General features: G+C 38.9%; 1 protein-coding gene across 6 annotated transcripts in view; it reads right to left on the reverse strand.

Moving 5' to 3' along the window:
* Positions 1-24,934, reverse strand: part of EGF (epidermal growth factor) — a 95,483-nt gene extending 70,549 nt beyond the window's left edge. For 5 of the 6 annotated variants that reach the window (XM_030313262.1, XM_030313258.1, XM_030313260.1 and 2 more), the window contains exons 1-2: positions 24,341-24,934; positions 133-332 (exon numbers count right to left, since the gene is read on the reverse strand). In XM_030313262.1, the coding sequence (XP_030169122.1) occupies positions 133-332; positions 24,341-24,467 (327 nt within the window). In that variant the 5' untranslated portion in view covers positions 24,468-24,934. Of the gene's footprint in view, positions 1-132; positions 333-24,340 lie in introns of those variants that run through there. The other variant, XM_030313261.1, reaches the window with a different exon arrangement.
* Between the last annotated feature and the right edge of the window lie 223 nt (positions 24,935-25,157).

The following is a 25,157-nucleotide window of genomic DNA, read 5'->3' on the forward strand; positions in this document are numbered from 1 at the left end:
GAAATATCCACAAATGCCAGAAACATTTGAATTGGAATGTAATTTTCACTCATCTATACATTGCAAATTAACTATATCATGTTTGTCAGCCTATACAGAAATCCCTCAAATGCTTCGGGAAATGTACTTTACCTCCTGCCTTGTCCCATTCAGAAAAACTCTTTGCAAAAGTTGCCGTTCTAGATCTACCCAATAGAGTCTTTTCTTATAGTAATGAAAATCCATGATCACTGATACACCAGCATCAGCCACCAACTGCTCATAATTAGTTCCATCCAGGTCAATCCTAAAGATACTGCCTCCATGGGAGAAAATTAAGAAGGGTTCAGGACCTGTGTGGGAAGAAAGACATTTTCAGGATTTTGTCTGATTTAGATATTTTCCCATGACAGCTAATACAAGTAGACTTAATTCTTAATTACTGTTTTTATATTTTATTTATTTTTATGTTTACTTATTTTATAGAGAGACACAGAGTGTGATGGGGGGGGGCAGGGCAGAGAGAGAGGGAGACACAGAATCTGAAGCAGGCCCCAGGCTCTGAGCTGTCAGCACAGAGCCTGATGTAGGGCTTGAACTCACAAACTATGAGATCATGACCTGAGCTGAAGTCAGATGCTTAACCAACTGAGCCACCCAAGTGCCCCTGGTTTTGTATTTTAAATGAAGACAGTTGTATAGAGAACAAGTTCCTGTAGGTATTCCTACTTAATTTGATAAATCGTCTTCTTCACAAATTGATTGTACGAAATGAACATTGCCAATTATGAAAAAAAGAACTACTTGAAGAGAAAACCACTTTCTACTCTGATCTACAAGATGCCATTTTATGTTAAAAAAGAAACCACCTGTTTTCTATTGTGGATAGGGTCTATATGAAGGTAACTTTTAATTATATAAATTGGAAATAATATTACAGATATTATCATTTTGGAAATGGAGCCCACCTCCTCTTCCTACCTAATGAACAGAAAGAACTTTGGAGTAATGACATAGAAGATGATGGAAATAAGAGGTCTTAAGTGGAAACAGGAAAAACCGAAATGCCAGCCTGTGAAAGCTCTGAGATGCTTTGTCTCTGTTTGCATCGCCACATAAAACCCAGCATGCCCAGTTCAATCTGAATTGCATGTATGTTGCATGGGACATACTTACACTAAAAAAATTATTTCACATTTATCTGAAATTCAAATTTAACTAGTTGCCCTATATTTTTATCTGCTAAATTTGGGTGGTAGACTGCACTGGAGTTTCAATTGCTGCAGGGCCGTGCCCGGGGCCCTAACCCTATCATCTCCTGTTCCAGGTGATGCCACCTTCCCTCTCAGACTCCCAAGTATCCAACACCTGCTTTGGGAACCTGATACCTTTCTTTGGAAACCTCAGCACATATTGACTGACTCTGCACAGAGCTTGCCTTTGATGCTTCAAGATAATGCCAGAGAATAGCTTCGTCTCCTGCAGCCAGATTAGTCGCCTTGGTCTCTTCTGCCTGAGCGTGAGGAGGCTCCTTCAGCCCTGCCTTTAGATAACTCTGGAACCTCTGGGATGAGTGGGGGATTGGAGATGAATGCTAACATATTCTTGCTTCTCCGCGAGGTTCACATTATTCTCACATATTATTCACACTGCATCCACACTAGACTTTAATACCTTAATGTGACATAGTGAACGTGTTCATTGTCCTAAAGATTAAACGGAATGAGGGGTACCTGGGTGGCTCAGTCGGTTAAGCGTCTGAATTCAGCTCAGGTCATATTCTCACGGTCCATGAGTTCAAGCCCCGTGTTGGGCTCTGTGCTGACAGCTCAGACCCTGGAGCCTGCTTCAGATTCTGTGTCTCCCTCTCTCTCTGCCCCTCCCCTGCTCATGTTCTGTCTCTCTCTGTCTCAAAAATAAATAAAAACATTTAAAAAAAAAAAGATTAAACGTAATGATGGATTAACACCCTCTTACTCAGGAATTATGTTCTAAGGTCAGAGAACATTAACTCCACCTTAGAGGACATCAGAATAGATACAAGAGGAAGGAAGGGGTGCAAGATCATGAGAGTTTGAAATTGGTCCTGGCATGAATGTCTAGGAGAATTAGCTCAAATCACTCTTCCCATATCTTTCACACAACAGGGAAGACTCCTGCACAGATACAGAGGACAGTCCATTTCCTATTGCCACTCCAGCTATGGAACCAGAAGTATCATAGAAGAAATGGGAAGAGGGCACTGGACTGAGAGCCAGGAGACCTTATTTCTAGTCCTGGTGCCATAGCTTCCCTGCACAGGACCTCACCGCTACATCAGAGGATTATTGAGGAAAGAAATGAAATTTTATAGGGGAAAGTATTTTATTAATTATGGAGCACTACACAAATATAATTTGCCACTGCCGATTCCCACAACCAAGGTCTCACTATATAGGTTTGTGCCACTGTTCAGGTTTGAACCCCTGGATGAGAACGTTGGTGTAACTCATCTAACCCACAGCAATGTGTCCTGGAGGAAAAGAAGTCATATAGCAAAAGGCACCCTAAGCTCATAGCTACTGATCTGTGGGCCTGTAGATTTATTGCTAGGAATCCTCTTTTTGAAATGTGTATCATGTACTCTCTATAAATTGAATAAATGCACCCAATACGTATTATTAATTTTCTTATGTGCTGATACTTGATACATGAATGATACATTTATTCATTCAATAAAACTTATTTATTTAAAAGTATTACTAAATGGGGGCACCTGGCTGGGTAGTCAGAAGAGCATATGACTTTTGGTCTCAGGGTCATGAGTGCAAGCCCCACACTGGGTGTTGAGAATACAAAAAAATAAATAAGACCTAAAAAAAAAAACAAATAGGGGCACCTGGGTGGCTCAGTCGATTGGACATCCAATTTCAGCTTAGGTCATGATCTCCTGGCTCGTGAGTCCAAGCCCAGCGTCAGGCTCTGTGCTGACAGCTCAGAGCCTGGAGCCTGCTTCAGATTCTCTGTCTCCCTCTGTCTCTCTGTATCCCACCCCCTGCCGCTCTCTCTCTGTCTCTTTCAAAAATGAATAAACATTGAAAAAAAAATTTAAATAAATAAAAGTATTACTGAATGGGAGCTTTAGTTTAAAAAAAAAGGAGAAAGAAAAGGTACTTTAAAAATTTTAGACAGAATATAGCACAACACTTTGTACATAATAGGTACTCAAAATTTTTGAATAAAAAAGTAATAAAGAAACAATTGTAATTTGCTAATTTGTCTGGCTTTTACCAAAGGAACAAAGCCAAAGACACCAGCAGATCTATCAAATTCATAAAAGCAGAGTCAGTCCTACAGTGGTTATTTTACTAATAGCAATAATAATAATAACAACAACAACAACAACAACAAACTTTCACATCTTGATCTCATTTATCCTTAATATAACACCATGAGCTAGATGGGCCAGATATTACAATGAATAAATCAAAGAGAAATCTGAAGAATACTTAGATCCATAAAACACAAACCATAACATTAACTTCAGTAACTTTTCAAAAAATAGAAAATATTTATTACAGTACTAAGTATGAATTAATGAATTTACTCTTCAGATTTTTCCCATTCACTGGTGAATCATAGATAGCATCCTCTTGGAACTAAAAAGATCCTAAACATTACCTATCAGTGTTTCCTAAAATTGTCCAAAAGAATCCGAATGTTGTGTGTGTGTGTGTGTGTGTGTGTGTGTGCGTGTGCGTGTGCGTGTGCGTTTGTGTGTGTGTCTTTTGCAGACCCCTTCCTTTAAGATTCCAATTTAGTATAAGGGCTGGGCTGAGAGTGAGACATTCCAGATGATTCTTACATCTTGGTGAACTGGAAATCATAGATCTAGTTCAGATGAGGAAATCCAATGATGTTTCCCAACGACCACCACTAGTTGGTGCCCAATTAGCAGCCCAATATCACCCTCTTTCCTGCCTTGGTCTGGATTGCTATATGTTAAGACATTACAATCTTCATTTTGCTTATGTAACTGGTTTTAATTCCACTTCCCTCAAAACATTGTTCATTCCCCCCTACACTGTTGGCATCATTTTGTGTAACTGTAGGGCCTGGGTGAGTATTTGTAGACATGAAATGTAACATGATTCTTTTAAAAATGAAAGACTTTGAAAATTAGGCTTGGTAAAATAGTCATTCTGTATTACCACAGGAAATGATAAATAAGTTAGGGTTTTTAAGACCTGTCAAAGACTCTGTAAACATCAGTGTGTGGGACAATTTGTGGATCTGAATGTCAGCAGAATGTGCATGTTGGAACAGCTAAAGTTTCCCGTGGCAAAACCTATGGTGTTTATTTTGGGTGCCATTCAGTAAAAGGGAAGTGCACAGAAAATCAAACATTACTTCTAAGGAATACAAACCCCAAAACAGCAAACCGGTCACAGCAAATCAATTGAAGCCTCTGACTTCTCAGCCTGGGGATTAGCAGGGGATCTGCAGAAATTACAAAGGAGGCCAGAATGCTTGGAGCATCCTGAAGATGTTCATTAGTGACTCCAAGAGCTGGTTCAGAGGTCAATTAGGAAAAGCATGTTTTGATTGAAGTGGGCGGTAGAAACAATTATTTCACAACAGTCCCTTTTTCACTTGCTCTGAGCTGGTGGGAGAGGTCCCACACAGGTAAATGGGAAAAGGAAGCCAAGCTCTTCTGCCCCCTGGGGGCAAAGACCAACAGAACCTAGTTAGCACATAAATAAATGATCCTGGCAATCAGATTAACAAAAAATCCTGGGCTTCTCTCAGGCCCATATGGCACCCTGCTCTCCCCACCACAGGCTTTCTGCTCTAAATCTGGAAACAGACTTCAGGTTCACAGGACAGACAGTGAAAAGGAAGCTCCAGACCTCCAGGATTCAACAACACCATGCAGAAAGAAGGTAGATTTAAAGTGATGGACCTGATGACATAAGAAAGCTTGACACCTTTCACTGCTCCTACCATAAACCCCTAAGAAGAGTCATTTATTACTGCCTCTCAAGAGGCTGACTTGAGGGGCAACTTGGGTTTTATGAACCACAGAAAGTTTTATTTCATTCTAAAAGACTATCCCCACCTGTTTTGGTGGACAATCATAGCTTTTTTCTCAGCTTATTCATTAGTGTCAAAATTCAAGGCAGGTGAGAGAGAAACCAAGTGACCAGAAATAATACATCCAGAAAGGGGAGCCAGAGAGGTGAATTTAAATCTTAATTCTGAAAGACAAGCCTAGGGGCCCAATTTTGCTTTCTGAAAAATGCGAATGAAGTTTGCCACCCTAGTCCCAGAGTGGTGGTAGACATGTGTCATCTAAAGCAGAAAATAACCCCTACCAAACCCTCAATCCGATTCTCATCGTCAACCTTAAGAGGTCTTCCAGGTTCTCAGGATGGTAACTGGGACAAGAAGGTTCTGCAGATTTTTTTTTTTTTCAATAGGACTTCTCACCCTTTAATGTGCCATTACACTTTTTGATACTCCAAGAAGGTAGGTGGTGAGTATCACCAGAATAGCAATAGCCAACATCTTGGGTGTTATCTCTTAGGGTAGCACATTGAATGTATTGTTTCATTTAGTTGGATAATACCAGCAGGTGGGTTCTCAGTGTTTTTCATTGTACAGAAGAAGAGACTGAAGTTGGGAGCAGTTAACATGACATAGTCACATGGCCAATAAGTAACAGATTAATTATTTATAAATAATAAAGCCATGTCTTTCTGATCACATAGTCTAGCTTTTAAACATCATGCTGTGCTGCTTATCTCTAACTGAATTTACCAAGAACTCTTACTAGTTAGGGTCTCATAATTCAACTGTGTCAAGAAACCCACTTTGGGAAACACTGCTCTAGGCATGTTCACCCTAAGGCCAGATTCTCTGCATCCATGTTCCAGGAACTGGTTAGAAAATGGGTCTGTTTAACACAGGAGCCAAGAATACACAATGGAGAAAGGACAATCTCTTCAATAAATGGTGTTGGGAAAACTGGACAGCTACCATGCAAAAGAATGAAACTGGACTACTATTTATACCACACACAAAAATTAACTCAAAATAGATTAAAGACTTGAATGGAAGACCTGAAACCATAAAAGTCCTAGAGGAAAACATAGGTGGTAAGCTCCCAAACATTGGTCTTAGTGCCATCTTTGCAATCTGACTCCAAAGGCAAGAGTAACAAAAGCAAAAATAAACAAATGGGACGACATCAAATAAACAGCTTCTGCACAGCAAAGAAAACCATCATCAAATGATAAGGCAACCTACTGAATGGGAGAAGATATTTGCAAACCATATATCTGATAAGGTGTAAATATGCAAAAATATAGACAGAACTCCTACAACTCAAAAACACAACCAAAAAACCCTATTTAAAATTGAGGAGAGGGGCACCTGGGTGGCTCAGTTTGAGTGTCCAACTTTGGCTCAGATCATGATCTCACAGTCTGTGAGTTTGAGTGCCATGTCAGGCTCTGTGCTGACAGCTCAGAGCCTAGAGCCTGCTTCAGATTCTGTGTCTCTGTCTCTCTCTGCCCCTCTCCCACTCACAATCTGTCAGCCCCCACCTCAAAAATAAATAACATTTAAAAAAATGGGGAGAGAATCTGAGTCTACATTTCTCCAAACAAGACATAAATATGGCCAACAGACACATGAAAATATGCTCAACATCAGTAATTACTAGCGAAATGCAAATCAAAACCATGAGATAACACCTTACACCTGTCAGCAAATCAAACCATGTGATAACACCTTAACACAATTCTCTTCTTTCACTACTTTAAGATAATGTTTCTCAAATTACAAGCCTAAACAAATAAACATTTGCCTGTAGATACATTCTCAGTATCCCTAGACAAATAGACAAAAACAATAAGAAATTAAAAAGTGTTGGATTCTAGATGCTTCCTGAGTCCAATTTCATTTTTCTTATTAATTCCACCCTGACCAACCAGTTAATCCTAAACCCCAGCTGCACATATAGCTATACAAATATAGAGAAAAAATACTTCATGTAATTTCTTTGGAATATTGAAAGCAGATATGATGGAGTAATTAGGAAAAAATAATTAATTGGAAATTTTGTGTCATACTTTATCATCAAGGATAATAACAAATCACAGAAAATTGTGGGTAAGATGATTGTGAGGACTTGGCTCATCCCAAGAAACTAACTTCAGATTTCCCTAAGCATCATTAAGCAAAGGTATTCACAAAGCAAAGGTGTTCTAAATGTCTCAGCTTATGGTATTGGGTGGAAAGTAACAGCTAGTATTTACTGGAAACTCACTAAGTCAAGTGTGAGTCTAAGGACCTTATATCGACTACTGTATTTAGTCGTCATAAAATCCTATGAGGTGAGTACTGGAAGCTCATATCAGCTACACAATTGAACTTTATTAACTTCAAAAGTTGAAGCCTAACACAACCTGCCAGGTATAGCCCATCGACTGAAACTGAGGGAGCGCTCTCATGCAAAACAAGACAACAGCAAGGTAACACTAGAACCACCTATCTACTGCTCCACTTTTTCCTGTGACAAGATCAATCCACATGTGTAATGCACCAACCACAATTCACTGTTTAAAATGTGTCCTTTGTTTAAAAAATGGCATTTCATCCTGTCTGTTGGAAGTAATAAAACCTAGTCATTTCCTATGCATCAACGTAGCTTATGTGACATAGGGATATCCATGCACAATGTGCTTTTTTTTAGGTTTCTGTTCCAGAAGATAATCTATCGATATTTAAAGAAATTCACCTATCATCCTTTCTTTTTTTAATTGTGTGTGTGGGGGGGGGAGGAAGAGCACACAGGAGAGGGGCAGAGAGGGACAGAGAGAATCCCAAGCAGGTTCCGCATTGCCAGCTCAGAGCCCAACGTGGGGCTTGATCCCACAAACTGTGACATCCTGACCTGAGCCAAAATCAAGAGTCAGACGCTTAACCAACTGAGCCACCCAGGCACCCCCATTGTTGGGTGCTTTTTAAATGCATTGAAATTTTAGATGGAAATTTTTCTTCACATATTCTTTTTTCTCCTTATGTGAAATTGTTGCCAGGATTCATTAGAATAATCAAGAAATATAAGTTTCGGTTGGTTTTTCAAATTTGTTTTCCAAAATATAATAACCTTTTTGATCCACTCAGAGCTTTTAAAATTCTCAACAATGTTGCTTAAATCTAAAAGATCTGTATTTCCACATACGGGGTAAATTAATGACAGTAGACTTTGCAGTTTCCCTGCAGACCAAGGAGAGGTTAAATTCCTTTCTGCTGAACATTCTATAGTAAACAGAACAACTGTATGCTTCAGAGGGAGGAAAACATATGAAGACTCCTGGTAGGTTCTAAACTCTGCATGTTTTTCAACCTCATAAGGGAAGGGTCCCAAATACACAGGATTGTTGTCAACAGCTATATGGTGCTGAGTGTGACTGATCTTCTGTAATTGATCTGCTTATAAAAGGATGCAACCTATGGAAGAAGAAAGACCCTTCTTCAAGCTTTTGAAATTTTAATCAGAAAAGTATTGAAATGAATAAAATAAAACACTATTTCTCAACTGCCACATCATATGCTAAAGAACAAGGCAGCTGCCTTGATGTTGTTAGGACCGTCTGTATCCTAACAACCATCTACCCACAAAGAGAATCACCTTATGAATGAAATCTACCTACAAAGACAAAGCTGGTCTGTAGCACCCTGACAGGCTACTCTGGATGGAGGAAGAAAGTACTACTGTTCTCTGAGAGGCCTTTTCTATCCTGCTACTGGGAGGGGGCTTGCAAATAAATCAGCCCATACCATGAATCATTGTCATGGGGGTCTGCTGGCTCTCAAATGCCTTCACACTCACACAAATTCCAGCGTTCTAAGTATCCTGGGAAATACTTGGGAAACCCAGACACTGAGAGACATTAGCATGGTTAGCCAGGCTTGGGAGAATCAGAAAACCAAGGTCATAAAGTGAAAACAGACGCACACACCAATTCAAACTCCTGGCTTAGAAAGAAGGTCAAGAGGTGATGAGAGCAAAAGTTTCTGCCTAATATTTGGCTAAAACAACTGAAGTTTCCATACATTAAATAAATTCCAGCATCAAAGTGACATAGAGAAACTGAAGGACTCCATAAAAATCTGCTTTTTGCTCCTTTTCCTGCTTCTATTCTTGCCAGGACGCTCAGTTAAGCTCTTGCTTAACGCTCAGTTGGTTAAGCGTCTGACTCTTGATTTTGGCTCAGGTCATGATGTCACAGTTTGTGGGACCGAGCCCCACTGCACCCCCACTTTACATATGCCTCATAGTACAAATAATGTATGTCCTCCTTGTAAGGAACAAGGAGTTAATGGTTTCTTTAGAGTCTTCCAGCACACTAGATAACATCTAAGGAAGGACTGGGCGAGAATGACCGAGTGAAGCCATCCTATGCATATTCCAGACCACCAGCACTAGACATCTTGACGCCAAGATCCCCTGGCTCCAAGGAATAAGAGACTTATGGAGGACTTATGGACCCTTTTCCTTGTTCTGACTAGATCCTGGATGCCTGGGAGGATATGTACACCAGACCACAATCCTCAGTAAAAACCCCAGATCCAAGCAAAGATGAGACTTTTTCCTTTCTGAGTCTCTTGGATGCTCTGTCTGTATTTGCACTCTTTCTATATCTTCAATAAACTCTGCTCTCATGCCCTCCCAGCTCATGTTTGATTTCTATCCTGCATGTAGACTCTCTTGGCTGGTCCTGTAGGAATGCCTCTGGGTCCTTGGACCCAGCCTGCCTACACCAAAAGGAAACATTTGAATTGAAGGTGTTCAGGACAGGGCCCCCCAAGAATGTGCCACTTTGGCATGCAGATTATTTTGAGCTGAAGGCACTTGAGACCCTATGGGCTTAAGGGGAAATTTTGCCCCTCCCTTAACTACATAGAAGAATCTAAATTGGGGGCCCTTCCCAGAATAAGAGTTATTAACAGAAAGAAATTTTACCTGAATGATCCATCTGCATGGCAGGGCAATCATCTAATTACCAAATATCTGTTCTTATCACCCTGTGAATAACATTCCTTTTCTGAAAGTCCCAAACCCCTACCCGTTTTTAGTTCAGAATGATACATATACTTCATTTTGCCTATCTTTCATGGCGATGTGGATTCCCCATAAATATACTTACTAAATTCTATTTTCCCCTATTAATCTGTCTCATGTCAACTTGATTCTTAGTCCAGCTAGAAGGACCTTTTAGGGGACAGGAATTCTTTTTTTTTTAAACCATATGTTTTATTTCAAAAAATATATCAGGTTCTTTTCCAAAGAACATATACTTGAAATTTTTGGAATATTGGAATTTCACAGTTTTACAAAATTCAGGAACTGTCAACTTTCTTCCTCTCTTAATAGTCAGTTTATGTTCCTTATTTTTTTCTTCCAAGATTTTATTTAAATTCAAGTTAGTTAACATATAGTATAGTGTTGCTTTCAGGAGAATTTAGTGATTCACCGCTTACATATAACACCCAGGGCTCATCCCAAAAAGTGTCTTCCTTAATGCCCATCACCCATCTAGCCCATCCCCCACCCACTTCCCCTCCAGCAACCCTCATTTTGTTCTCTATATTTAACAGTCACTTATGGTTTGCCTCCCTGTTTTTATCTTATTTTAGTTTTCCTTCCCTTCCCTATGTTCATCTGTTTTGTTTCTCAAATTTCACATATGAGTGAAATCATACAGTATTTGTCAGTCTCTGACTGACTTATTTCACTTAGCATAATACACTCTAGTTCCATCCACATCGTTGCAAAAGATTTCATTCTTGATGGCTGATGTTCCATTCAACTTTTATGTCACATTTTCTTTATTCATCAGTCAGTGGACATTTGTGCTCTTTCCATAATTTGGCTATTGTTGTTGATAATGCTGCTGTAAACACTGGGGTGCAGGTACCCCTTTTAATCAGTATTTTTATACCCTATGGGTAAAGACCTAGTACTGAAATTGCTGGGTCATAAGGTAGTTCCATTTTTAACTATTTGTGGAACCTCCGTACTGTTTTCCAGAGTGGCTGCACCAGTTTGCATTCCCACCAGCAGTGTAAGAGGGACTGAAATGGTGGCATGCAATACCAGTATTTATAAACACTATTATTAATAAAGAATTTCTACAAAATGAACCTGCATTCTTGGTTCACCTAACATGCAAGTAATAGCTCCTTCACCATGAGTAGTACTACCAATTTGGATGAAAGTATTGACCTTTGGGCAAGAAGTAAATAGACACTGGAGGAAATTATGTTCCAATGCTTCAGGTTTTTGTTGTGCTGTTGTTGTTGTTCCTGCTGATTTCTCAAAGTTAATTCTAATTCTAACATTAGAAACTATAACAAAACATTGATTAACATAACATTTATAACAGAACATTTTGTTCCCTAACTCTAGGATTTCTCAGATTTGGAGTAAAAATTAAAACTGAACTAAACACTGAACTGCTTCATGAAATTTGAACATTTCTTGAATAATGTTTAGAAATTCCTTGACAGAAAGTATGTTCTTTAAAATTGATCTGGACATTCTGAAAAAGCTCTCCAATGTAATAGTTTCCAGTTGTTGAGGTTAGCTAATGTTTTTTGTTTGTTCATAACAAGTTTATAAAACTATCTTATTAAAATAATTGCTAAAATATCTTAGATTGAGTAATTTATATGTATTGGAAAGTTGCTAGTATCCTCTACTGTAATCAAAGTGACTTAACTTTTTGTTTAAGAATATTGCACAGACTTGGGAGGGTTTACTTTTTAGGTAAGAAATATGTGTTACCTTTTATCTGAGGTCCAGTATTTGATTTTGTAACAGCATAAATTAATCTAAATAAATTAGTACAACAAAATCCACAAATCAATGATAAAAATAAGAGAGGATATATACTAATTGATTTACAATCCAAACTATTTGATTCTCCTACTACAGTAGTTCCCCCTTATCTACGAGAAATACATCCACGACCCCCAGTGGATGCCTGAAACATCAGCTAGTACTCAACCCTAAATAAACTATGTTTTTCCTTATAATAAAAATTATGATAAAGTTTACTTTATAAATTAGGCACAGTAAGAGATTAAAAACAATAATTAATAGGGGTGCCTGGGTGGCTCAGTCGATTAAACATTTGAGTCTTGGTTTCAGCTCAGGTCATAATCTCATGCTCATGTGTTCAAGCCCCACATTGGGCTCTATGCTGGTGGCACAAAGCCTGCTTGGGATTCTCTCTTTCCCTCTCTCACCACCCCTCCCCTACTCACTCTCTCTCTCTCAAAATAAATAAACTTAAAAAATAATTAATAATAAAATAGAGCAATTATAACAATATACAGCAATAAAAGTTATATAGAATATTGTCTCTCAAAATATCTTATTGTACCATACTTACCCTTCTTATGATGTGACATGATAAAATGCCTATGTGATAAGATGAAGTGAGATGAATGATAAGCATTGTGATGTAGTTTAGGCTACTATTGACCTTCTGACCTTATGTCAGGAGAATCATCTGCTTCCAGATGACTGCACAAGACTGAAACCACAGAAAGCAAATCCGTGGATAAGTGGGGACTACTATACTAAACCACTAACTGGGAAATATTCTGCCTCCCTTAACCTTGACCACCAGTGCCTCTCATCTGAGCTTCTCTACCTCTGGTCACACCACTGTAGGAGCACAGTGCTCTGGAAGTCTCTCCTACCTGCCACTTATTATATCACTTCATCTGAAAGAGGATTGGCCTTTTTCTCATTTTCCTTAGCGCAAGTGAGATCAATCTCTAATTCTTAATAAGACCCTCTTTAAAAACTGGAAATAACAGGAAAGAAGAACAACCCCTAGAGGAGCTTCTAATCACTGGTCAAGGCCAGACCCATGAAGGTCTCTTTTGAAGTCAGTACCCTGCCTCACTTCTGACTTGGCCAAAGAAACGACACTCTTCAACCTTGGAATTCCAGAACCCTGAAAGAGTCTGAGAGTCCAGGAAAATGTCTCCTCTCCAGGTAGTATTCCCACCTGGGACCAACCTCTAAGAATCTTCACTTCTGTCTCAAAATTAACATTCTCCTACTGTGGAAAGAAAAGAGGAAGAAAAAATGGTTCAAAACTTTGTGGTCAGAATGTCTTTTTATGAGAAACAGTTATTTTGTTTATTAAAACACTTCATTATGCTATTTAGTAATTTATTTTTTTCTATTATTTAAAAAGGGAGGCCCAGGATATGATCAGAAAACAGACTTGAAGGGGCAGCTGGGTGCCTCAGCTGGTTGAGTGTCCAACTCTTGATTTCAGCTCAGGTGATGATCACAGGGTCATGGGCTCGAGCCCTGCATCAGGCTTCATGATAAGCGTGCAGTTTGCTTAAGATTCTCTCTCTCCCCCTGCCTTTCTCCCCCACTATCACTCTATCTAAAATAAAAAATATAAAAAATAAAACAGAGTTGGAGGAAGAAGAATTCTAAAATATTCTGCATAAACAAATGGAAGTGAAAAGAAAGACAGGGTAGCAATACTTGTATCAAAAAAATAGGCTTTAAAACAGAGACTGTAGGTGTGCCTGGGTGGCTCAGTCAGTTGGGCATCCAACTTTGGCTCAGGTCATGATCTCATGGTCCATGAGTTCAAGCCCCGTGTCAGGCTCTGTGCTGAAAGCTCAGAGCCTGGAGCCTGCTTTGGAATCTGTGTCTCCCTCTCTCTCTGCCCCTCCCCTGCTCATGCTCTGTCTCTCTCTCTCTCACAAAAATAAACATTAAAAAAATATTTTAAACAGAGACCATAACAAAAGAAGGACACTATATAATCATAGAGGGAACAATCCAACAAGAAGATACAACAATTGTAATTATTTATGCACCTAACATGATAGCCACAAATACATAAAACAGTTAATAACAAACATAAATGAAGTAATCAATAGTAACATAATAATAGTAGGGGACTTCAACATCTTAATTACATCAATGCTAGATCACCCAAATAGGAAATCAATAAGGAAACAATAGTTTTGAATGACTAGATGGATCTAACATTGTATCCTAAGACAGCAGAATACACATTCTTTTTTAAGTGCACCTGAATATTCTCCAGAAGAGATCACACATTAGGCCATAAAACAAATCTCAACAAACTCAAAAAGATCAGAATCATATTATGTATCTTTTCCAACCATAATGCTATGAGACTAAAAATCAACCACAAAGAAAAAGTCTGGAAATAACACAAATACATGGAAGTTCAATAGCATGCTACTAAACAATGAATGATCATCTAGGAAATCAAAGATGAGATTAAAAAAAAAATACATGGAACAAATAAAAATAAAAATACAAGAGTCCAAAATCTTTGGGATGCAGCAAAAGCTGTTCTAACAGGGAAGATTACAACAGTACAGGCCTACCTCAAGAAACAAGAAAAATCTCCACAAACAGTCTAAACTTACACCTAAAGAAGCTACAAAAAGAAGAGCAAACAAAATCCCAAACCAGTAAAAAGAAGTAAATAATAAAAATTAGAGCATAAATAAACAAAACAGAACTAAAAAAAATAATAGAACAGATAAATGAAACCAGGAGCTAGTTCTTTGAAAAGATCAATAAAATTGACAAGCTTCTAGCCAGACTTATAAAAAAAAAAAAAAAAAAAAAAAAACAGAGAGAGAGAGAGGATTTAAGTAAACAAAATCAGAAATGAAAGAGGAGAAATAACAACCAACACCAGAGAAATACAGGAGTTATAGGAGGATGTTGTGAAAAATTATATGCCAAAATATGGACAACTTAAAGAAATGAATAAACTATTAAAAATATATAACCTCCGGGGCACGTAGGTGTCTCAGTCTGTCAAACATCCAACTTCGGCTCAGGTCATGTCTCATGGTTCATGGGTTTGAGGCCCATATCGCACTCTGTGCTCACAGCTTGGAGCCTGGAGCCTACTCCGGATTCTGTGACTCCCTCTCTCTCTGCCCCTCCCCTGCTCGTGCTCTGTCTCTCTCTCAAAAATAAATAAATATTAAATATATACATATATTTATATAACCTCTAAAACTGAATCAGGAAGAAATAGAAAATTTCAATGGACTGATTACCAGCAATGAAGTTGAGGCAGTAATCAAAAAAACTCCCAACAAACAGAAGTCCAGGACTGGACGGCTTCACAGGTGAATTCTACCAAACATTTAAAGAGTTAATACCTATTCTCAAATTATTACAAACAATAGAAGAGGAAGGAAAGCTTCCAAATTCAATCTATGAGGCCAGCATTACCCTGATACTAACAACAGATAAAGACACTACAAAAAAGAGAACTACAGGCCAATTTCTCTAATGAACATAGATGCAAAAATACTCAACAAAATATTAGCAAACTGAATTCAAACAATACATTAAAAAAATCATTCACCACGATCAAATGATTTATTCCTGGGATGCAAGGGTGGTTTAATATTAACAAATAAATCAATCAATGAGATACATCACATCAACAAGAGAAAGAACAAAAACCATATGATCATTTCAATAGGTGCAGAAAAAGCATTTGACAAAGTACAACATCCATTCATGATAAAAACCCTCAACAAAGTAGGTTTAGTGGGAACATACCTCAGCATAATAAAGGTCATGTATGAAAAACCCACAGCTAACGAAAAACTGAGGACTTTTTCCCTAAGATTAGGAACAAGACAAGGATGTCCACCCTCACTATTTTTTTCAACATAGTGTTGAAAGTCCTAGCAACAGCAATCCAAAAAAATAAAGGGCATCCAAATTGGTAAGGAAGAAGTAAAACTTTCGTTATTTACAGATAACACGATAGTATATAAAGAAAACCCTGAAGGCTCCACCAAAAAATTCTAGAACTGATAAAAGAATTCAGTAAAGTCACAGGATATAAAATCAATATACAGAAATCTATTGCAATTTCTATACACTAATAATGAAGTAGCAGAAAGAAAAATTAAGAAAACAATCCCATTTACAATCACACCAAAAAGATTAAAATGCCTAGGAATAAACTTAACCAAGGAAGTAGAAGACCTGTACTCTGAAAACTATAAAACATTGATAAAAGAAATTGACGATGACACAAACAAATGGAAAGATGTTCCATGCTCATGGATTGAAAGAACAAACATTGTTAAAATGTTCATACTATCCAAATCAGATTTAATGCAATCCCTATCAAAATACTAATAGCATTTTTCACAGAACTAAAGCAAATAATCCTAAAATTTGAGTGGAATCACAAAAGCCCAAATAGCCAAATCTTGAAAAAGAACAACAAAACTGGAGGTATTACAATCCCAGATTTCAAGATATACTACAAAACTATAGTATACAAAACTGTAGTAATCAAAACAGTATGGTACTGGCACAAAAACAGACAGATAAATCAATAGAACAGAACAGAGAGCCCGGAAATAAACCCATGATTATATGGTCAACAATCTTTGACAAAGGAGGCTAGAACATGTAATGGGGGGGAAAAAAGCAGTATCTTCAACAAATGATTGCGGGAAAACTAAACAGCTACATGCAAAAGAATGAAACAGGACCACTTTCTTACATCATACACAAAAATAAACTCAAAATGGATCAAAGACCTAAACGTGAGACCAGAAACCATAAAAATCATAGAAAAGAATTTGTCTGACAGTAATTTGTCTGACATCGGCTATCGAAACATTTTTCTAGATATGTCTCCTGAGGCAAGGGAAACAAAACCAAAACTAAACTATTGGGGGCACCTGGGCGGCTCAGTAGGTTAAGCGTCCAACTTTGGGTCACATCATGATCTTCTGGTCTGTGAGTTCGAGCCCCATGTCAGGCTCTGTGCTATCGTAACAGTTCAGAGCTTGGAGCCTGCTTCAGATTCTGTGTCTCCCTCTCAGCCCCTTCCCCACTCACGCTCTCTCTCTCTCTCTCTCTCTCTTTCTCAAAAAATAAACATTTAAAAATAAATAAATAAATAGATAGATAAATAAATAAAAATTTAAAAAATAAACTATTGGGACTACATCAAAAGAAAAAGCTTCTGCACAGTAAAAGAAACAATAAACAAAACAAAAAGACCCTACTGAATGGGTAAAAATATTTGCAAATGACATATCCAATAAGGGGTTAGTATCCAAAATATATAAAGCACCTACATAACTGAACATCAAAAAAAAAAAAAAAAAAAAAAACACCAAATAATCCAATTAAAAATGGGCAGAAGACATGAACAGACATTTCTCCAAAGAAGACATACAGATGGCCAGAAGACACATAAAAAGATGTTCAACATCATTCATCATGCAAATCAAAACTACAATGAGATATCACCTCATACCTATCAGAATGGCTAAAATCAAAATCACAAGAAACAAGTGTTGGTGAGGATGTGGAGAAAAAAGAACCCTGTGCACTGTTGGTAATGCAAACTGCTGCAACCACTCTGGAAAATAGTATGAAGTTTCCTCAAAAAGTTAAAAATAGAACTACCCTATGATCCAGTGATCACACACTAATGCATATTTACCCAAAATATACAGAAACACTAATTCAAAGAGATACATTCATCCCTATGTTTATTGCAGCATTATTTACAATAGCCAAATTATAGAAGCAACCTAAGTGTCCATCAACAGATGAATGGATAAAAAAGAAGTGGTGTGTGTGTATGTGTGTATACACATACTAAGAAATACTACACATACATACTAAGGAATATTAGTCATAAAAAAGAATGGAATCTTGCCATTTGCAACAATATGGATAGATCTAGATGGTATAATGCGAAGTGAAATAAGTCAGTCAGTGAAAGACAAATATGTGAATTGATCATATGTGATATTTACAAAATAAAACAAATGAACAAAGGAAAAAAGAGACAAAAAAAAAGACTCTTAACTATAGAGAACAAATTGGTGGTTACCAGAGGGGAAGTGTGGGGGAAGAATGGATGAAACAGGTGAAGAGGATTAAGAGTACACTTATCAAGTGGCTCCTGAGTGGCTCAGTCAGTTGGGTGTCCAACTTCGGCTCAGGTCATAATCTCACGGTTCATGCATTCGAGCTCTGTCAGCACAGAGCCTGGAGCCCACTTTGAGTTCTGTGTGTCTCCCTCTCACTCTGCCCCTCTCCTGCTCTCATTCTGTCTGTCTGTCTCTCATAACTAAGTAAATGTTAAAAATCAATTCTAAAAAAAAGTACACTTAGCATGATAAGCACTGAGTAATGCACAGAATTGTTGAATCACTATATTGTACACCTGAAACTAATATAACACTGCATGTTCACTATATTGGAAATGCAAATGAAGTAAATAAATAAAATGTTCATAAGGATTAAGAAGGCCTTAATAGATTTACCTAATAGATTTACCTAATAGATTAAGGAAAGAGGGCTAGATACAGATCACACAACCCAGGGAGAAAGAGGGGCCAGCTACCATCGTGGAAGGCTAATGCCAAGATAAAGAGATGAGTGGTAAGTCTTTGCCACAGAGAATAATCACTTACCATTCAAGAACTAGAATGAAAAATATCTTGTTTTGTTTAATGTGCTGGATCAGGGCGTGGCTAGAACTTTTCGCCGAAAGCCTTTAGTTAAAAGTCTGTACCCTTATGACTTATATGTGAGAAATAAAACAGGGTAATGTCCAGTGTGAGGTGATGGAGTGTGGGAAAGGGTCAGCACGTGAGAGAAGTGAGGCCCAGAGTAGATGAGTAATTCAGTGGAAGGACCGGAGGGAACAGAGCCTTACATGCCACATCACTGTCCCCAAGTCCAGAAACCCTCCAAGATAAAGGGAGGAGACTCTGGGTTTCCCCTAACATAGGATGTTAGAATAGGATATTTTTCTTGAACAAAGGAAAACATAGTGACCTCAGCAGATCATAGAGCTTTGGAATATCAGAAACTCCAGCCCATCCTTAGAGATGTGGTATGGCCTTCTGGTCCTTATGAAAGAATCTCAGCACAGTCCTGCTGCCTTTTTATTTCTTCTCTTATACACTCTGAGAAAAGTCATTCACTATGAATAAGTCCCCTGTACTTGAAAAAGAAATTAGCAATCCTTTTGTTTCTCTCTTCATACCTAAGTGAACAGAGATTAGTGAAAAAAGATAAAGCATTTGTTCCATCATGTTATTACTTCTCTAGAACAGTCTCCCCCATGTAGGATGTGTACTACTTAGAGACTGGATGAAGATTCACTATTGTGTGGAAAGGAAATATTAGAAATATTATGTGTTGTGTAATGTTCATAGTTGTAGTTCTCAGTAGCATGTAAGTAACTGACAAACAGACACATCCTGAGAGCGTATGCCCACATTTTAATCGTTTACTTGATGGGACTAAATTGGAGACTATTGATGTTAAAAAGGAAGGAAGGAAGGAAGGAAGGAAGGAAGGAAGGAAGGAAGGAAGGAAGGACCATTCATTCACTCTAAATAAGAAATGATCTCAAGTGGATTTTCATGAAGGCAAATTTGTAGCTGGTAAAACCAGATCCTGAATTTACATGAGCCAACTTACTAGTCCATTTACTTTTAATGGGAGACAATTACTTGCTGTCTCCTGAACACAAGCAAAGAATTCCCACCTTCCAACTTCTAAACTGAAGGTCGAATATTTGGACAACCCAACTTGCCCAAAAATGTAAATTTGTTTAAATAATTATTTTATCATTTATTTATATGCCCTCAACAACTTTAAAAATCTTAGAGAAGGGACAGCTGGCTGGCTAGTCAGAGGAGTGTCTGACTCTTGACTTCAAGGTCATGAGTTCGAGCCCCACATTGGGTATAGAGATTACTTAAAAATAAAATCTTTTTAAAAAATCTTAGAGAAATTGGTTCCAAATATAAGAAAAAAATATGCAAGAATTTAAATAATCATTTTCAGGGTGCCTGGGTGGCTCAGTGGGTTAAGCATTGGACTCTTGATTTCAGCTCAGTTCATGATCTCACTGTTCAGGGATTCAAGCCCTGCATCAGGCTCTGTGCTGACAGCACTAAGCCTGCTTGGGATTCTCCCTCACGCTCTCTTTCTGTCCCTCCCCTGTTCATACTCTCTTTCTCTCAAAATAAATAAATAAACTTTAAAAAATTAAAATAATCATTTTCAAGTAGCTTGTTTTCGCTACTGTTATAAAAAATAAAATTATTACTGGTAAGAAATCTAACAAGCAGAAAGACAAGCACTGGAACTGTAGTTCCACAAGGGCACTAACTCAAAACAGGTTGAAATGTTTTCATATTTTTAATAAACATTTCTCCTGATTACAAAAATATGTTATAAATGTTGAAATTATTTTGACTACATTTTTAAATGTGAAACTATCAAGTTTTTCAATGTGACATTTTTCTGTGTACAAAAAAAATTCAAGGGGCGCCTGGGTGGCTCAGTCAGTTAAGTGTCCGACTTCGGCTCAGGTCGTGATCTCAAGGTCCGTGAGTTTAAGCCCTGCGTCGGGCTCTGTGCTGACAGCTCAGAACCTGGAGCCTGCTTCTGATTCTGTGTCTCCCTCTCTCTCTGACCCTCCCCCCATTTATGCTCTCTGTCTCAAAAATAAATAAAAATTAAAAAAAAAATTCAATTATTGTAGATGAAACTAAGCCATAGTTAGAAAATACTACTACTATCACCACCAATAAAAATAATCTTGAGAACAAAAAAAATATTAATAGCAGCTAAGACTCATGGAGTGCTAATTATGTGCCAGGGTCTGTTTTATGCACTTCATATGTATTAATTTAGTGGTCCTGAACTCAGGCTGCCCATTATGGCCATTAGAATTGCCAAGGGAGAATAACAAAGAAAACGATGGCTGGATTTCACCCGCAAAAGAGACTCTGACCCAGATGGACTAGAATAATAACCTGGACATTGGTGAATGTAATGTGCGGCCAGCGTTGAAAACAAATACATTAACACAATCCCGAGAACAATCCTGGAAGGAGAGAGTAATTATCTCTGTTTTTCAGCAAGGAAAATGAAACACATGATACACAAGCAACAGGATTTGAACCCCAGTCTATCTCCAAAACTTGAGTTTTTTACCACTAAGCTCTACTACCCCTCAAAAAACCACAAACCACTTAGTACTTGCGGGAGTGGTTTCATTCACATGGTATGCATAAAAGATCATTTCTATAATTTCTTTGCTGTTAGATTAAAAAAAAAACTTTGGGGCTGTCTGACTGGCTCAGTCAGTTAAGTGTCCAACTTTCGATTTTAGCTCAAGTCAGTATCTCATGTTTTGCGGGTTCGAGCCCAGTGCTGTCAGCACGGGAGCCTGCTTGGGATTCACTCTCTTCCCCGCCCCACTCTTGCTTGTACACTCTCCCACTCTCTCTCTCTCTCCTCTCTCTCTCTCTCAAAATAAATAAATAAACTTAAAAAAAAAAAAAACTTTTGCATAACCTTGGCTGTAAAAACAAACAAGGCTGTGATCCTGGAATTACTCTGCTTTGCACATGACTGGAAAGCTGAGCAAGCCTTAGCCAGTGCTGAAATCGGGGATTTCACTGTTTACTAAGCGTGATCTCCCCGGTTGGCTAACTTGGTGTCCCAGGATCCCTCCTGCAGTCAGCTGTCTCAGGGTTGGCCTGTACTTCTTCCTCACCCTTTATTTACCAAGAAAGTTCAAATAAATAATACAGGTACACACAGCAAACAGGAAAAGTTTCTTTTTTCAGCTGATATTTCCCCTCCAGGGCAAATAGGCTTGAAAGTTCAGAAGCCATTTGCCAGCAGTTTTCCTCATTGCACTCTTCACCTATTCTAGCTCAAATAGAGGCTAATAAAATACTCATTTAGTTTAAAAAAAAAAAAAAAGCAGGAGGGGTAGTGGGGAACGAGAAGAAAACCCAATGCTGTGTTACCAAGAGGTTTATCTGGCTACCAGTTACATGAGTGACAACCTTGCATAAAGTAACCTGAATCTTGTCAGACCACAAAGCATTCTTCCTGCTGGCCAGAGGTGGCCTGTCTCAATGCCAAAGGCAAGAAATAAGGTGAGTAGAATTTAGTTGGGAGAAAAAAAAATAGATGATAGCACTCTATCTATTTACAGAGGAGAAATACTACCCTCTGAAATGCCGGGGGGCATAGGGTGTGACCCAGGCAGTTATCAGCTAACATGAGATGCGGAGTGTAAGGTAGGGGGGTTACACCAGTGACTTGGCAAGGAACGAGGGAGCAGAGACAGAGTCACAAAGTGGCATCCAGACCTTCCACACTCTGTGGGGTCTGTGCCACTGTTCAAATAAGGCATCTCATGGTATGATTCGATCAAGGTGTTTTAGACAAGAGGACATGTACTGAGCACAATCCACAGCCCTCTGTGCTAGGTGCATGTCAGTGTCATCTCATGTGACCCTCACAACAATCCTGAAAGGGGGGTATTGTTATTTCCCAGCAACATTCCAGTAGTAAACAGGTAGAATGGATTTGAAATGAGGTACATTCGCTTTTAAAACCTTCCACTCTGTGGCACACTATCTCTACCCTGGGCTTCAGGTTTATTTGTGCAACCAGCCTTAGTGAAGGCACTTCTGAGCCACCAGCAGGGAGGAGCACAAGGCAGAAGCTCCTTTGCTGGCAGGAATCGGGTTGCTCCCTAAGACTCTAAAGCTATGTGTAACAGTTCATTTCTGTAATTTTCTTGCTTTCTCGGATTCTGCTTCTTGACTGGCTCCTACCATCTCCCCTCACATCCTAGGCAGATGGCAATGCCCGCCCCTGGTCACGTGCCAACTACTCTCAGAAAATTCTCCCACCCCAGAGAGGCTCCAGTCCACTTGACATAATTGTCCCAAAGCTTTTATTTCTGCTCCAACAGCTGAGTAATCAGTTCATGGGGTCATTTGGCCTTTTGTCACCCCCTTTTTGTAGCTATTCTCTGGGACTATATGATTAGCAGGTCAGGGAGAGACTTCTCATTCATTCAGGAAGAATGTATAGAGTATATACTATCAAGGGGGAAATGTTCTAGGTGCTGGAGACATAGAGATCACTAGAATTCAGTCCTTCCTTCCAGTGCCCTAGGGCTCTGCTCACTTGTTACAATGAGTACTGCCTGGAGACAGAGTCCCAAATTCTGAGCAAGAGCACCTGATTTCCTCATCTGTAACTTCCTTCATGGGAGAGCCAGGGCAGGAGCCCAAAGTCGGCAGTTTGACTCAGAATTGTTCTCTTTATTCCCATTATTTGGTGCTGTCTTCCAGAGGCTTCTGGTCTGAGAACCGTACTGTGTTTCCTTCACCCTACCTCTTTTTGGGAGCCAGACCCCTTTACAAAAGGTCAGGATGACAGGATAGGTATGTTAGGGCAGTCAGTGCCCTCTGATGAATGGAAACGGCTGCTCTGTTTGAGCAGCAGTTTGGAGACATACCCAAGGAATAAATAAAATGAATCGACAGTAAGAGAGGGTGAGAGAGAAAGAGGAAGATGGGGAGAGAGGGAGAGAGGAAGAAGTGGAGGAGGCGTAGGGGAGAAGGAAAGAAGAGAAAGGGGGAAGAAGAAGAGGAAGGAGGGGGAGAGAGAGATTTTTCAGGCAAAGTCCTTAGGCAGGATTGTTATTTGCATTCAGTAAAAGTCCTATTTCTCCTTGATTAAAAACCCACTTAATATCAGAGGGGGTGTGGCATATTTATTCACTGTTATTTCTTAGCAGTGCTCAAAGTTACAATGCACCTGTTACTAGAACACTGAAGTTGCCGTCAGAGATCCAGAAAGGGCAGGAGAGGGGAGGGAGGGGAGGAGATTTAACGTGAAACTTGGCTTAACTTTCACAATTTCAGAATTACATTTGTTCCCTATTCCCTTCCCATTTTTCACTGTTTGTTTTTTTGTTTTGTTTCGTTTTGTTTTTTAGCAAATTCTGAGTTCTTACACAAAGTTATCAGAAAGGATCTTTTTTTCCTTTATGGCTTACATAGAAACAGTTTCAAAAAAAAAAACAAAACTCCATCTGTTTCCTCAGCTTCCAATATAAAGCTAACCAACTGAGTATTACTCTTCATGTCAGAATAAAGACAGAGGTTTACATGAAATGCTCAGCTAGTTATAAATGAGAACATATTCCCTCACACACGTAAGAACAGTTCGGGAGCTGTGAATTTTTATAGTTGGTAGCAGATTACCTCTAACAACCAGGAAGGAAATATACATGCATTAGAAAACAAAAATTAAGCCAATATATACACCCAAAGACAAATCAGAAAAACATATCCAAGTATACAAAACAGAATGAACAGGTATTTGAAGGCAGTTTCTGGGAAGATGTGAATGCCTTTTCATGAGATTACTTACCCACACAAGTAGAATTCCCCTTTCCTGAGGAAGAGCCTTCAGAACAGTCCCAGCCTTGCAGTACTGAGAGACTAACAAAACTAAATTTAAGAACTACTGGCAACAGAATGATAAGGAAGAGCAGCATAATCTTGATGGGCTTGAACTTTCAATAGAAAATAACTTGACTTTGTTCGAGCATAGCCCGGGCAAAGTCGGTCCGTCTGACCCCAAGCGTGTCCCCCTGGGTTGGCCTGCAGCCCTGGGGCATCTTTTAATCCGCTGTTTTGCTGTAGTCCTCCAGTTCTGTCTCCTTCAACTCAAGACAGCCTGAAAGGGACACTCCGGGAAAGATTTCTTTCTCTATGTTTTTGGGAAGTCCAAGTCCCTAAGAAATGCCTGACACCTTTATGACAAATTTCGCAGTTGAACAGCCACACTCTGGAAGCCTGCAGCTGACTTCGCTATGATAGGCAGAGCGGTGTAGGCAACGGCTAGAGAGAGAGAAAAGGAAAGAAGTGATGGAAAGTTCCAACAACGACCCTTGATGAGGCTGAAGGGAGAAATACAGAGACAGGATTGCTCCCCAAACAGTTTCTCTTTATGAAAAGTAGAATGACTCCCTTTCCTTTTTAAAGCCCTTTTGGCTCCACCTCCTCTCTCCCTTAGTGACACTTGAGTGAGCCTCTGTTTGCAAATGTGAATGTGGGCAATTCCACGCTACAGGAAAGCAGGGACGGCTGCCAGAGAGGAGATAACTGGCTACTCACCATAAATATTCCGGGCAGAACTAGGGAGAGAGCAGTGAGGGGGCTGTGGAGTTGCTCCCGGTGTCTTG

This window comes from Lynx canadensis, chromosome B1 (assembly GCF_007474595.2).
Source record: "Lynx canadensis isolate LIC74 chromosome B1, mLynCan4.pri.v2, whole genome shotgun sequence".
NCBI classification, from domain to species: Eukaryota; Metazoa; Chordata; class Mammalia; order Carnivora; family Felidae; genus Lynx; species Lynx canadensis.